Below are 15,435 nucleotides of genomic sequence, written 5' to 3'. Positions count from 1 at the left end.
CATGGTTTGTTGAGATGGAGACACCAGCCGCCATGTCTTTCTTTAATGTGTAAAATGAAAGATAAATTGACGTGTGTCTCAGATGTTGTACATTTATACAAGTGGCATAATTATAGCTCACTGACGTGGAACACTACTTAATACTAGACTACAAAATTAGTAAATGTTGCTAATAGACCTCAGCTGGTTGGATAATTCCTTATACTATAAATTCACAGATTTTTTTTCAAGGCCTTTTTTGGCGCACATATATATATATATATATATATATATATATATATATATATATATATATATATATATATATATATATATATATATAAAAATAAAAAAAAATACTTATTTTGCCATAGAAATAACCAGCAGATCGATATCAGAATTTGCTGCTCTAGGAGATGTCATAGGAATCTATTTGCCATTAGTGAGTTGACAAATTATTAATTTGTGCAAGAGGTCAATAAATGTTGGCACAAAATATTGACAAATATTCAGTGTCAACATCTGTAACAGCTGAAAATATACTGTTGGATTTAATTACTTCCAGAAGGGACATGATTTCAGTCCATCTACAGTGTAAGTATATATCAGCCATGTAGAGATTAATTTTCACGTTAGCTAAAGACAAGAAGTTTCTTTTCCTCTTTGCCCTGGTATTATGTTGAAGTCTGTGCCCCTAAAAACATTGTTTCCCCCTCTTAAGAATACAGAAATACTCTAAAAATATCAGCAGAAGTTAAAGCGACAGTGTCCCATAATTACAACTTGTGGTTCAGCCAAAGTTACATAGTCTGGCTTCAGGACAACACTTTCATTATTGCACATCGACAAACTCTGTCTTGTTGAGGGGCCATGAGTTAATATAATAAGCTTTTTTAAAATTTTCAGGTTATATAGTACTCAAATTTTCCATTTCATAAAGTAATTTACGCACAAAACAAAGTTACTCACATTAGAACAGTTTGGCCACCTGGGCCCAAATTATATTTTTGCCCAGGGCCCCCAAACTTAATTTTTGCAGCCCAGCGTGAGCGCAGATACGCTCTCCTTGACCTTGCATGAGACAGGCTGTTATTGATAATACATGCATATTAAATAATTGAAGGAATTAGTAATCTGGCCTTGGCTTAAAGCTTAAAATCCCACTCCTGGTATTGATTAAACCCCCAAAACCCATCTTAGTTCATTAAAATTCCATATTTAGAAGTGCTTCTTTCTGTGAAAATAATCCCTTTTTGCATTAAAATAGCTGTAACTGTACACCTATGTCTTCACCAGTATGTGCATATCTAGGTATCAACACCTCTGTCTCCAGCCAGCCTTGTGGTTTCCTTGATTGCTGGTGCTACAACTTACAACCACACACTAATTCTCAGAAAAATTATTGATACAAAAAGCTCCATCCTGCAAGTTGGTAGGATTCATTTATTAGGTTTGTTACATATGAAACTGTGGAAGTCTGAATCTGAAGTCTATTGTTGGTACACTGCTATTTCAAAGTATTTTCTCAGTCATAGCTTGTTTCACTTCAGATGTGTATTCTAGCATATAAAAACACCATATAGACATGTTAGCCAGGTTTAAAACTTTTCTTTTCTATTGAACTTTCCAATATCATTGAAGTCTGAGTTTAAATGTTTCACTTATATAAGTTAGTGGTGATTCTCAAGGACAACCTAAAATTCTTTTTCTTACTTTAACATACAACTGACTATTTTTGAGAAAGAATATTTGCCCTTTTCTGCCGTAACTTTTTACCTTTCTAATGAAAGAAATGTGGACTTCATCAGCAATACTGGGCCTTTAACACATCACCACAGTCTGTCACTGCTGACAGTAAAGTGCTCTGGGAATTGTTGCCTCACTGTCTTTGATTGCAGCTGTTCACGTTCAGTGGCCAGACTTTCCAGCAGGTGTGTGTCTGCCCATCAAACCACTAACCTGCAGGTCACAAGTCCCCTTTTCTAACCTCTTACCTGCCAGAGTACAGAGGCTTTGTCAATGTCTGAACAGTGCCATAGCAACGATGTCAGTCACTTTCACAGGGATCTAGTGGAAAATTGTCTGTGCTCAAATAGTGGCTGTAATTATGTAACAATTGGGGCAGAAAGGGCGAGGTACCTGAAAAAGATAATCATGGTGTGGGTGAATGTCCCTTTGGTGCTTTTATAAGTAAGATTAAATGGCCTGATCAGACGCAGACAGTCTATTTCCAAATATAAGCTACCATTACACAGAGAACTGGCTCACTTTTTCTCATAGCCTTTTTAACCACATTTTTCTTACAGAGTTAATGTTCTCAGCTAACACAATTCCCTTTGATGTAGTCATAGGTAATTAACTAGGTGCTACAACTAAATGCCAATGTAGACTGGCAGCAAGCAGCCACACAACATTGCCAGTGAGCAGATTAGATGTATAAAAACTAACCGAGCAAATGTTATTGTAAGTTAATTAAGTTGCAAATTGATAATGTAAACACAATAACTGATAGATGGGTAAAGAAGGGATCCTATCTTGGTAAACATCAGCAATGTGTAATCCATGCTTTTAAAAAAGGGTGATATTATATTGCGATAGTGCCATTTGTAACATTATCAACAATTCACTGCCACTGATGAGGATTTTGATTTTGTCTTCTCAAATCACTACACTGGCTTCCTGTTAGTCAAAGGATAGAGTTCAAAATCTTACTCCTGGTCTTCAAAGCACTGAAAGGTCTTGGACTGAAATACATCCTGGACTTATTAGCTCCATATGAATCATCCAGAGCTCTCAGGTCATCAGGGACAAGTTTGCTGTGTGTTCCCAGAATCAGAACCAAAAATAGTGAAGCAACATTCAGCTATTATGCTCCTCACCTATGGAACAAACTTCCTGAACACCTGAGGTCTGCTCAAACTGTGGGCTCTTTTAAATCAGACCTGAAAGCCAGATTGTTTACTGCAGCTTTCTCTTAGATGCTCAATCTATTTTCTTGACTTAATGCACCTTTATTGCTTAATTATGTTTTATTTCTATGATTTTTATGCAAGTTCTTAATGTCTACCTTTAAATCATCTTTATAATTTTAAAGTTGTGTGCTGAATGTGTTTCTTCACCATTATAAAGCACCTTGAATTGCCTTGCGTATGAATTGCGTTGTTTGTGTGTGTGTTGCAGGGCTCCCGGTCCAGTGGTAAGGTGCACAGCTTCGGGAAGAGAGAGCAGGCCATTAAGAGGAATCCCAACGTCCCTGTGGTGGTCCGAGGATGGCTCTACAAACAAGTAGGGAAACTCGCACACAAACTCAAGCACTAAGTCTGACATATGAACATATGATCAAATGAGGACTGCTGCTGCTAACATGTTATTGTGTTTCTATGATGGCAAGGACTGCCACAATTATGACATTTAAATTGATGATTAATCGCCATACTAATACTTGCAATTAGTGATTCCATTGTGTTCTCTGGTAATTTTATGCCTCTATTAGTTTCAGATGAGTTGTATTGGCACCTTTGAACGCCACCTTTTGATGCAAATCTAACAAATTGCCTTCTCTAAGTTATGATCCTCTCTTTTTTCATTGGGCTTAAAGCCAAAATGCTCCCACAGCGATGCTGCCGCGTTTGGCTTTGCAACTAATCCATGACATTAATGCCAATAGATTCTCATTCAAATGCAGTCAGTTGAATATGAAAAGTTAAGTGCCATGAGATAAACAGTTGATGCCATTAAACTAAAGCAGAAGAATGGAGTGCAAGCAGTGAAGAACAATGTGGACACTGAAACATTTTATTCATGTTAGGATCATCATGCTCTTTTTAGACAGGTACATAGGAACAATTTTTCAAAATGATTGTGTTCAGTTCCAGTAATTTTGATAAGATGATTATGTAATAATTGTCTAATGCCTAATGATGATATTAAATACATTTGCAGGACTTCCACAACCCAATACTAAAATATAAAACCTCTCCACATAAACAACATTTTTTTGATTACTGAAATAAGGTCCTAGGTTATATCAATAATCAAATTTTAAGAGTTCGAAGAATGTCTTGTGAGCATGGGCATATGTGAGTGTATAAGTATAAAAATATTATACATTATAATGTAAAAACGTGCCTTTAGCAATTGGGCTAGTGCTTCAAATACCGCTCTTTTTCATGATCTAATCTGATCTAATCTGATATGTGCAATTTTTGCCAGACAATGTTGCAATAAAATCTGAGGAAAAGCATTATTTCTATGTAATGTTAACTAAATAATGAGAACACAGGTAGCGTAGGTTCTTCCTGCCATTATCAGTTTCAGCTCCATTCAATATCATCCTGTAATGTTTCTTTCAATGGCCCAGTTTTTTTCTTGATTTATTTATTGAGCTGATGCTATGTATAGAGCACCTGCTGTTGATCACAAACAGGCTATTACTGGAGACATTTTGTTTATTTGAAGTTATACTTAAAATGTCTGTAGTTGGCATCACCCCATTGGAAGCTGCTTGGCCTGTTTCAAGACAAACAGTGAGTTCTGTTCCTGCAAAGTAATTACATTTTAATGACTACACAACGAGCCGTGCCTACACTGTGACACACACAAAGACACGAGCACAGTTATAGGGTTCTGTACACAACATTCTATAGTACAGTGTAATTATTTTTTAATTAGAAAAAAATGTAAATTGTACAGGGAGCATGAATGCTCACCCACAGGCAGTTTAAGGCTCATTCACATACACAGAAATATACCACAAACAACTATACACCTACATAACTACTACCACGACCAAGTGGACAGAGCACCATTTGTTCCTTTCAGCCACACACAAAGGGGTGTTACATGGTTGTGGTTTCACACATCTTTAGCCGAAGGATGAGTATAGATCTGTGTATGAGGTGATTTCATCCCTCCTGTATATCTTTGGCTCTTCAAATGGCCCCATTTTCAGCAAGAGAACATAAAAGACAAAACGAGCAGTAAAGCGGTCGTGGCATCGTGGCAGGCGTGGCGAGCCAGCGAACAAGGACAAATGATCACTCCCTTCCTCCCTCTCCTTCCTGTTCACTCTCTTTATTTCTGCTCATCTCCACCTCACTTTTCCTTTCATTACTTCAGTTTCCCTACTGTACATGCTATTCCTCACTAACCCTTTCTGCCTCTTCATTGCTCAGCCTCTCCCTTCATCTCTCTCAGTACCCCTCTCTCCTCCGATTTAAGATCTCAGTCGGGCCCTTCTCGTTATCTCCTCCGGTTTGTGCTACATTACATCTCATTACTTATACATCCTTTACTCACACTCTTTACCTCTCTTTCTGTCTGCAGGACAGCTCTGGGATGCGACTTTGGAAGAGGAAATGGTTTGTCTTGGCTGATTTCTGTCTGTTCTACTACAAAGGTGAGTCTTTGCATAATGTCGATCAGATCTAGCATGTAGAAGAAATGGTTTCATGTGAGAGCTACTGTGTGTTCTCCCACCCATGTGTTCTCCCGCTTCCCCATAATCAAACATTCAGGCTCAGACAAAATAACAGAAACACTTGACAATATAATACAATTCATAACAATGACACCTCCGCAGCCGTTATAACTTTGCATCACAGTGAATTAGCAGCTATCAGAAAGTCTCACCAAAAACTGATTGTTACAAACTTGATGCAGGATCTATTGTAGGATCTGCTGAATGCCTATTGTATTGGACTGCATTGTGTTCTGCAGGTGCCTCACTGGCGCTGTTTAAAGAATAAAACTAAAATTAAAAAAAATTGCTGCTGTACAAATGGAATTCATCCTGCTGTCTCAGACTTCATTAGCAAGTTCCTCACAGTAGCTGTACTTCAAGTTGTAATTTAGAGTGACATTGAGCTATGTATGCATTTATTTGTAGAATCCTCCTTAAATGATGTCCACACCATCCTTTCCCCTGCATTCTGCAAGACACCTGTCTGTCTGCCACACTTTTAAACAATGCAACAGAGCTGTGAAACAGTAATGGCTGCAGCCTGGAGGCGTGGCCTCGTGTCAACATGGTGCATGATGTGGAGGATCAGGGGGTCTGACCATGGCGCTGCCCAGTCGCTGTGCAAAATCGATCACACTGTCGAGGTGATACTTAACCAGCAATAAGAAACTGCTAGGGCTGTAGACTTCAGGTTGAGTTGTCAATTGCTTGGTCAATATGCTGTCGTCTGACCAAATTCTCATCAGTCAGACAATTATCGGGGCTACTTTCATAATAAAAAACGTGCATTTCAGAATTAATGCATTATTTTTGGTTTCAGGCGACCAGCCTGCCTGAGGACTTGTAACTGGTCCAAAAAAAAGATGACTGTTAGGTTAAACTTATTTGATGTCGACTGAGCATTTACTCAGAGACAGTTCCAAACTAAATGACACCATGTGAAATACCGTCACGGGAAAAATTATTAGACCACCCTTGTTTTCTTCAATTTCTTGTTCATTTTAATGCCTGGTACAACTAAAGGTACATTTGTTTGGACAAATATAATGATAACAACATAAATAGCTCATAAGAGTTTAATTTAAGAGCTGATATCTAGACATTTTCCATGGTTTTCATGATAATAACCAAAATCACTTAAGTTGTTTTTGATGACTGCAGTCTTGTCATGCTCTCTACCAGCTTCTGACATTGTTCTGCTGTCACAGCAACCCATTCCAGTTGCACAAATTCAAACAAATTTGCTTTGTTTTTGGGCTTGTGGTTCTCCATTTTGCATTTGATGTTTTTCCACAGGTTTTCAATTGGATTTATATCTGTGATTGAGCAGCCAAGGCACGGTTCCAATGTTCTGGTTCTCCATCCAGGCTTTAACTGACCTTGCCATGTGGAAAGGGGATTGTCTTGTTGGAAAATCCAGTCATTGGAGGCAGGAAAGAGTTTTCCAGCTGATGGAAGAAGACTGTTTTCAAGAGTAGTCCTGTACATGACCTGGTTCATTCACCCTGTTCCACCCAGACTGAAACAACCCCAGAATCATCACTGATCCACCCCCATGTTTTACTGTAGGGGCAAGACAGTCTGGTTTGTAGCTTCTCCAGGCTTCCTCTTAACCAGTAAGTTGTCTGGAGTGGACATCAACTGAAAATTGAATTCATCACTGAAGAAAAACTTGTCCCAAACATGAATAGTCCAATCCTTGTGATCCCCAGCAAAGAGTAACCAGGCTTTCCTCTGCCTTTCCTTGATGAAGAGCTTCTTCTGTGCCCTGTGTGACTTCAGACCAGCTTCAACAAGTCAGTTTTGAACTGTCCTTGCCAAACAAGTCACATTTCTCCACAGTGCCCACTCATTTTTAATGTCCCTGGAGGTCTGATGATGATTCCTGATACAGGAACAGATGAGTGTACGGTCATCTCGTGGTGTAGAAAGACGTTTCCTGCCACGACCAGCTAGCAATTTGGTAGTACCATGTTCAGCTTGTTTTTTCTTGGTGTAATGAACGGCTGTCTTGGAGATCTTCAGTTTTTTGCTACCTGTCTCTCACTCATTCCAATTTCCAGTAGTGCCAAGATGGCTGCCTTTGTGGCTTCACATAAATCTTTTGTTTTAGGCATTATGTGAGAGCTGACAACTTCTGAGTTGTGCTACAGCTTGAATATCAGCAGGAAACCACTCTAGGTCTTTGCATGTGTAGTGCTGCTTATGACATGAAATGGCCTCTTATATACCCTGGGAGTACAATTATGCTTAAGCATGTCAAATAGAACATAAGGTATTATGGAATCAGCTGCATTTTTTGTGGTGTTCATTGTATTCTTCAGGTAATATACCTTTAGTGGTACCAGCCACAGAAATGAACAAGAAATTGAAGAAAAGAAGGGTGTTCTAGTATTTTTTTCATGACTGTGCATTGTTGGTGTGGCTGCATTCTGTTGAAACAGATGACCAAAAAATTGAGTTTAATCTTTGCAGATAGACGTTTGCGCATCACAGCCCAACGGCCAACATGGTAAATCATCTATAAATAGTAGACTCACTTGTCTACATATTTGGCTCAGTAGCTTTTGTGCTGGGATATAGTTGTATTTTCAGAAGTCATATGAATATAGGGGATGACACAGTGCTGCAGTGTTTAGCACTGTGGCCTCACACGGTTCAAATCTGCTGGTCAGCTGGGGCTTTCTGTGTGGAGTTTTTATGTACTGCCTGTACATGTGTGAGCAACTGGCTACTCCGGCGAATTGTTGGTTCTAAATTTGCTGTAGGTATGAGTTTAAAGCCAGTATAGGTAATGAAGGAAGGTTATGAATATGAGCAGGTTCACGCTAGTTTGCTCCCAATCTGTTGGTATCATCCCTGTATAAAATACCGTAGATAAAATGATTTAGTATACTGCAAATACTGGCTTTTTAGGTTTAATTACATTTTATTTTGGGCAGGGCACTGTGGTTAGTTAAGGTAATCTACAGATAACATGCAGATTTTTTTCCCCTTGCAGCCAGATGTTAAAAAAAATTTTGTTTCTCCAAATGTTTTTAATCGTGTCCTTTTTTTGCTTGGTCTGAAATTGGAGGAAACACAACTGACAAATGTTTGTCTGAGGAGGATGCAGATATACATGTGTACTGGAAGCATGACAGCTTTCAACATAAAAGGTTGGGACAAAGTTCAGAAGTTTAAATTGGACTCTGATGATGGTGGATTTAAAGTGAACTGCAGCTGACAAGGGAGCCAGTAATTCGGTCTGGGCGTGCATTAATCTGATCTTTCTCATTGGGTTCCAGCTGAAACACATGGACACACACACAGCTGCATCACATCCTCCATCCACCGTCGGTCTGTGCCCCCCGTCTGTCTTTATCTGACTCTCCACGGCTTCCTTTTTCATCCCCATATTCTTAAGCGAAGCTTTTGGGACATGCTTTTCTGCTTCCTCGCCTCGACAGGAGGGTGAAATCAATTCTCTGTTGTTTCATTTTTTTCCCTTTTCCCTGTCTTCTTGCTCAGTTCATTGGTTTCTTCTTTCAACATGAAATCTCTTGATCTGTCTCCAGCACCACTTATCTCCTCCCTTCATCGCTTGTTTTTACACAAACAACCAAACCTTCCTTTTCTGTCTTAGATTTAGTTGTTACAACTTTATTTTTTCGATGGTTTCTGTGGGCTGTCGAAGTCATGCCTTTTTTTTATTAAGTGACCCTGCATTTACAAGGTAATTAACATATTAACTACTTACTACAATATTGTAGTATATAATATAGTATAATAATAAACATACATAAATCTAAGAAGACACAATAAAAAAGCAGAAGGAAGTATGGCAGCATTGATATGGATAATCAACACTTGATAGAGTTAGCGAAAGAAAATGAATTCACAGCTATTAGATCATCATTAGAAATGAAGGATACCAACCACCAATATTTGGAACCAATATACATTTTGCAGTAAAAAGCACAGTGATGGTGTCAAAATTAAGAGTTAAATAAAGTCCCTCTCTGGTCGTGCCTTAAAATTGCTTAGATTCACTCTCTCTACAAAACAACACTACGCTGCACAATGGCGAGTTGAAGTAACTTAGTCATACATACACACTGGTTAATCCATGAATTGTCATTAATAATAATTATTATTCATCAATTAAAAATATATTAACTTATAAAACATTAGATCTTGTCACTAGGTGGAGCCTCTCCTCAGAAAGCGATCACTCAGTTTATCGGCAGTCCTGTTTTGGCAAGCAGAGAGTATTGTGGGGGTTTATCTTGTGCCATGAGAAAGTCTCCTGTGACACAATGTTTACTGGTCAGTGGTCAGATCTCTTGTTTTGTAGGTAAGCTAAAGTGCATTCTGACGGCATCACTGTGGTCCAGTGGCTGATTATCTTTGCTTTTCAGCCCATGTTACCTACTATAAGCCATTTGAGAGGCTCATGTCATGTGACAGTTCAAATCAGCCTCACCAACACACAGAATATGTCCATTGAGAACATTTAGTTATTAGTTAATTGATTATAAATTGATAAGGCTTTTGATTGTCATTTAAGAAAATTTTAAAAAAATTGTTTTAGTAGGTCTATAAGTCTGTAAGATAAGAAACTTTGAAAGTCTGAGTCTGAGACAGTCACTGGTACACTGCTGTTTTAAGGTAGAAAGGCTCAACCGTTGCGTTGATTGCTTATCTGATTCATTGTGTGTCTTTTAGAATGTAAAAACATCATATGGATGTTATGGTTTCATGGAAGGTAAGAAATGTAATTTTCATCACATGGGGTCTTTAACACTTTGAAGCATCAGCAGTTTCTAAACGTTATTTCTTCCATTATTTTTGCTCACAGCGGATTCCTTTTTCACTAAATTGTATAGTCCAGTGCGTCTATGGGAAGAGCACAGCCATGGCTAGAAGTAGAGAGAACTCAAAAATGTCTTTTAATACAGTATGACAGTTTTATTGCTATCACTCATAAAAACAAAATCCTCTGATTATTATTTTTTTAAGCTGAAAAAGACCTGCAATCAACATGCACAGCCGTTTTATAAGTACCCAGAGTTTCCAAGACTGGAAAATACTACATACTATAGACACTTCAATGCTTGGATTTTTAGTTAGTTCTGTACTTGTCTCTTAGCTGCTTTGTGTAAACTCAGCCTGCAGTTCAGTCCAGTTCACCAGGAAATCCCTGAAATGTCTCAGTTGCTCACAATGTTTTTTTGTAATAGAAACTGGCTAGTACATGTGGTTTATTTTTGGCAAATTTTAAGCAGAACATATAGGATTAGGTGATTTTGATAAGGTCACGATTTATAAGGCTTTGATACGGTTTAGTTCTCAGAAAGAAGTACATTACATATGATTAGTTTAAGAACCGATGGAAAGTTCAAAAATAAATGTTCTTGTAGTTTCTGGCTCTGATAAATTGGCTAAATGTATTCATTTTTTAAAAGAAACTAAATCTAAGTGTCAGCTTTTAAAGCTGACATTTACATAGCACTGTGGGAGGGACTTTGCTGGAGACTGCAGAGTGGTGACTATAGATAGAGTGAGGTGACTGCATCAAAACCAAGGTAGCATTTTTTATTTTTTTTTTTTAAAAACTATTTTGTTTGGAATTCATTAAAACAGTAATGGTACTGTTAATCAGACATATGCCAAATATTGGACTTCTGTTCTTTGTCATTTAGTCCGACTAAGTTTCTTTTGTTTTGGTCTGGTTGTCAGAAGAAAAAAGAAATCGGAGGACGCCTCAGTAAAGTATGAATGAAGTAAACACACAAAAACTTGCAGAATCATAGATAATGAAAATGGGTTTTGTTTTGATTTTGTAGTCCAATATCAGAAATGAAAAATTTCCTCAAGAGGCTTAGCATGCAACACATTCCAATTTAGGGTGCTGGTTTTAAAAAACAAACAAATCTCTTCCTGTGGAAAAAAGACAAAGCAGAGTGACAGAATAATCCCATTCTTGTGCTGTTTGTCCGCATTATAATTCATTTTTTACAGTTGATTTTGCTCAGTGTGTGTGAGTGAGAGCAGATAAAAAGACCTCACAGTGTCGCCCACCATTTAGGGAATGTCTCCTCCAAAGCTCCTTGAATTATTTTTAAACATTTTACCCCTTTAATCCACTGCGCTGCCTTATCACCTCTCAGCCCAACACCCACACATGCGTGCAGGTGTCGCGCACACATATTTTCATACCATCACTAAATTTTACGATGTGGTAGTCATTGGACACACACATACTTTCACATATACACTCTAGCACGCTGTCACAGTATTCAGTGGAAAACAAATCCATTGTAGAAATGTATTTATAGGTGCATGAACCTTGAGAAGGGAGGATGTTTTTGGAAAGTGAGGATATTCTTCTTTAGCGGGGCTGCTCCGGGGGTGGGAGTAGCTTTACGTTGAGATGAAAAAGTTGAAGACTGCATTATGTCACTGACAGTTCTTGCAAATAAAGAAAAATGTGTATATATGTGTGTGTGTGTGTGTGTGTGTGTGTGTGTGTGTGTGTGTGTGTGTGTGTTCACTGTGCTCTCAGCATGTGAACGAGGTGGAGCAGATGCAGAGGAAAGGCAGCTGGCTGTCATTTACTGTTTGGCACAACACTTTGGTATGAATGACGGCATATGAGTGTGTGCGTTATGATATTGGTGGCAGCCGGTGATGAAATTAGTGGGTGATGAGTGATTTATTCTCTTGCTCTTTCCTTTCCTCTATATCTCTCTCTCTCCTTTTCTCACTTTATCTCTCCCTCTCCCTCATTCATTCCTCTCTCTCTCTCTCTCTCTCTCTCTTTCCCTTTCTCTCTCCAGACAGCAGAGAGGAATCGGTCCTAGGCAGCATTCCTCTGCCCAGCTATGTCATTTCACCCGTGGGACCCGAGGATCACATCAGCCGCAAGTATGCCTTCAAGGTACGCCTCTCTTTGTTCTACAAATTATTTTTATGTTTGTTTTTTTTTACAGTTTACTTTATCTGATGTGATTCTTGTTATGTTTTTTTAATTAATATTGCTTCTTTGTTGAGAGTGTCTCATTACCTTATATGTCCTTGTTTGAGATTAAAAAAACACACCAAAACAAATATTGATCTCCCTCTGAAATGTAGAAATGCAGCACAGATTTCCCAGCTGATTGGTTGTACCTGTGTGGATTTGAGGAATTTTACATAATTGTCATTTTCCAAGTTTATGCCACGTAATTAGATGAAACAAACCACTTTAAACAAGAATTAAAAGTTAAATTAGTCATGAATTCTTAGGATAGAATTTACCATGTTATTAATAAAAACTGTTTGATTTTTAGTTTTTCTTTCACTTCAACATGACAAATTCTTTTGTTGCTGTTGAATATGGCCCTTAGCTGAAGGATACATCATGTTTAAGGCATTCCAGCTTGAAGAGACATAGATCATGTGTTTTCATTCTGCTGGAGCCACTTGAGATAAAAATGTATACACTTCACGCTATTTAAAGCACTTGGAGTTTCCACCGAATGGTTTCTGTCATTACTGACAGAGTCTAATGGACATCATTAGAAATAATATGTGCTCATTTCCAGCTCAAACCTGCTTTACTGCAGGAGGCCTGTAAAACTGGTTGTATGACACCTAGCAGGTTTGGTGGCACTTAACGATTTTCCAGCTGTATTTGTGACTCATGCACACTCACACACACATACACACAATATATTTTCACCTCTTTTCAACAAACATCTTGTATATGATCTCCCAAAAGTTCATTCTCCCCAGAGAAACAAAGCTCAGAGACTGAATATGCAACATAATCAATTTATTCAATAACAAGTATTTCCCCCTTTCACTTTGATCACGGCTTTCAGTCATTCAGGCGTGGAATGTACTAGGTTCTTGAGTAAGGATGGTTCTATTTTCCCCTAGTCCTGCACAGCCCTAGAGTTGAGCTGTTTCATGGTGGTCGGTGTTGGACTGGTAAAGATGAGACTGTTCAGGATTCCCCAACATTCTCAATTGGGTTGAGGTCAGGGGAGTTTGGTGTTCATTCCTCCTTCCACAGAAAGCCAGCTAGATGCTCAGAACACCATTGCTGAGTCATACGGGCAGCGTGAGCAGGGGCACCATCTTGCATAAATACCAATTCTGAATGTCTGTTAAACATTTTCCGTTCAGTCACAGGCCCTGATTTTTTTCTTCCTGGCCAAAACTGGAAGCCTTGAGGCACAATTTGCAGAGAGACCTGAAGAGGACATAGCCACCCAAACCATAATATGGGCACTGAATTTCACTTGCTTTCACTTGGGTGTCATAAATAAGCAGAGAGGGCATTCGTCAGAGAAAATCCAGTCCTCCCAGTCTTGTGGAGTCAGACTACTTCTTTGCGAAAGCCAGTCTCTGGCAGTTTGGTGAGTTGCGGGGTACGTTGCCTCTTGTAAGCTTTCAGCCCCGGCGTTTCTGTTAAATAACGATTCACAGTGCTCCTGGAAGCTTTTCCTCCAAGATTTTTCAGCCCGTGACTGAGTTGCCGACATGACTCGTGTCTTTTACCCTTGGCCTTTCTCATCAGATCCTTGGCTCTTGCAGTTAGGCCAGGTGGACGTCCTGAGCGAGGCAAGTCTTTGAAGGATCCTCCCTTGTTGTACCTTTGCCATCACTTCTGTGCCCAGCAGATACTTCTGCCAAGGGCTTGAGCTGCTGACGAGTTTGTCCTTCATTTCGAAGAGCAATGGCCTGTGCACGAATCTCAGACTCTGAAAAAGTAGCTTTTCCACTCTTACTCGTGGCCATGGTGACAACGCTTCCAAACTTTGGTTGTGAGTGTAATGCATTTTGGTCAACAAAGGAATTCATATACTGGACCTGACAGTTTGACCAGAAAAACAACAAAACAGTACCTGATTGGCCAGGTATAACACATTTTGGTGACAAACAGTCAAACATGTTGTCCAGTGGAGGAAAATGAACTTTTGAGACACGGTGTAACTGGAGCTCACTGCAGTAGGAACATGTCTTTAAACAAATTTGAAGTTGAAATGTTCAGTCAAATTCAGTTTTGTGTATTCTTGTTCAAACTAAACATTTAACATTTTTTAAATCATTGCCTTTTCAGCAATGTCCTAAAAATACATAGTAATTAGAAACACAAAATGATCTTTTTATATCTTTTCTTCAACAACACTTAGAAAAGTATCTTCAAACAATCATAACCCAACCTATCCAGCTACCACTCAGCAGCATCACCACCTGTTGGAGCGATATCTATTACTACTTATTGTCTATCAGTGTGTTTAATGAGACAGACAAGCTCCTCTAGAATGGCATCATGCTTCTCCATTCCCTGAGGCACAGATTTCTGAGTTAAGCCCAACAAGTGTCAAGTTAAGAGTCAGGCTCACTGTCCAGTATGTCCATTGTCTAGACTGTGTAGGGGAGAACTTAAAGAGTATGTTTCAAATTTGCACACAAACCCAGTATATTCACAAGGTATTTATTCATTTTCAGATAGTCAACATACTTGATTTAAGAGTACAAAAAATACCACAGGGGCACATTCCTAATTTCATGGTCTTTTCTTGTGCAGACTAACTCTTTGACACTACTATCTCTTCATCAGAGAAGTGGTGTTGAAATGTTCTTTAGCTGAGAAGCATCTGTTTTAGCTGCATTTTGCTGAACGATGCTCAGAGAACCTAGCTTATGCTTGATTTAACTTAATTTAAACTGGTTTAGTCCATGAAGTAACATGTAAGTTGTTGAAGACATTTGGTACCAAATGTCACAACTTTGACATTTGCAGCAGTTTGTCCATGTTTCTTTTCTTTTATGCTTGAGCAAGATCCAGTTTTGTATGTATTAAAATATGTTCACTAAATTCTCTAATGATCAAGTTAAACACTGCAAACTTGTCAGGTGTCTTTTTCTTGACTTGGTGCATAAAAATGGCAGCGGTATACTCATTATTGATCTAATAAATCTAATTGGCAACCTTGGCATCTTGCACTTCTCTGTTCAGT

General features: G+C 38.6%; 1 protein-coding gene across 16 annotated transcripts in view; it reads left to right on the top strand.

The window, feature by feature from the left end:
- LOC111577803 (pleckstrin homology domain-containing family A member 7-like) overlaps positions 1-15,435 on the top strand; it is a 157,757-nt gene that overhangs the window by 107,389 nt on the left and 34,933 nt on the right. For all 16 annotated transcript variants that reach the window (XM_055009084.1, XM_055009089.1, XM_055009083.1 and 13 more), the window contains 3 exons: positions 3,160-3,264; positions 5,305-5,377; positions 12,262-12,362. In XM_055009084.1, coding sequence (XP_054865059.1) covers positions 3,160-3,264; positions 5,305-5,377; positions 12,262-12,362 — 279 coding nt within the window. The remainder of the gene's footprint in view (positions 1-3,159; positions 3,265-5,304; positions 5,378-12,261; positions 12,363-15,435) is intronic.

The sequence above is a fragment of the Amphiprion ocellaris genome, chromosome 3, assembly GCF_022539595.1.
Source record: "Amphiprion ocellaris isolate individual 3 ecotype Okinawa chromosome 3, ASM2253959v1, whole genome shotgun sequence".
Classification (NCBI taxonomy): Eukaryota; Metazoa; Chordata; class Actinopteri; family Pomacentridae; genus Amphiprion; species Amphiprion ocellaris.
This window is presented reverse-complemented; position numbering and strand designations above follow the sequence as displayed.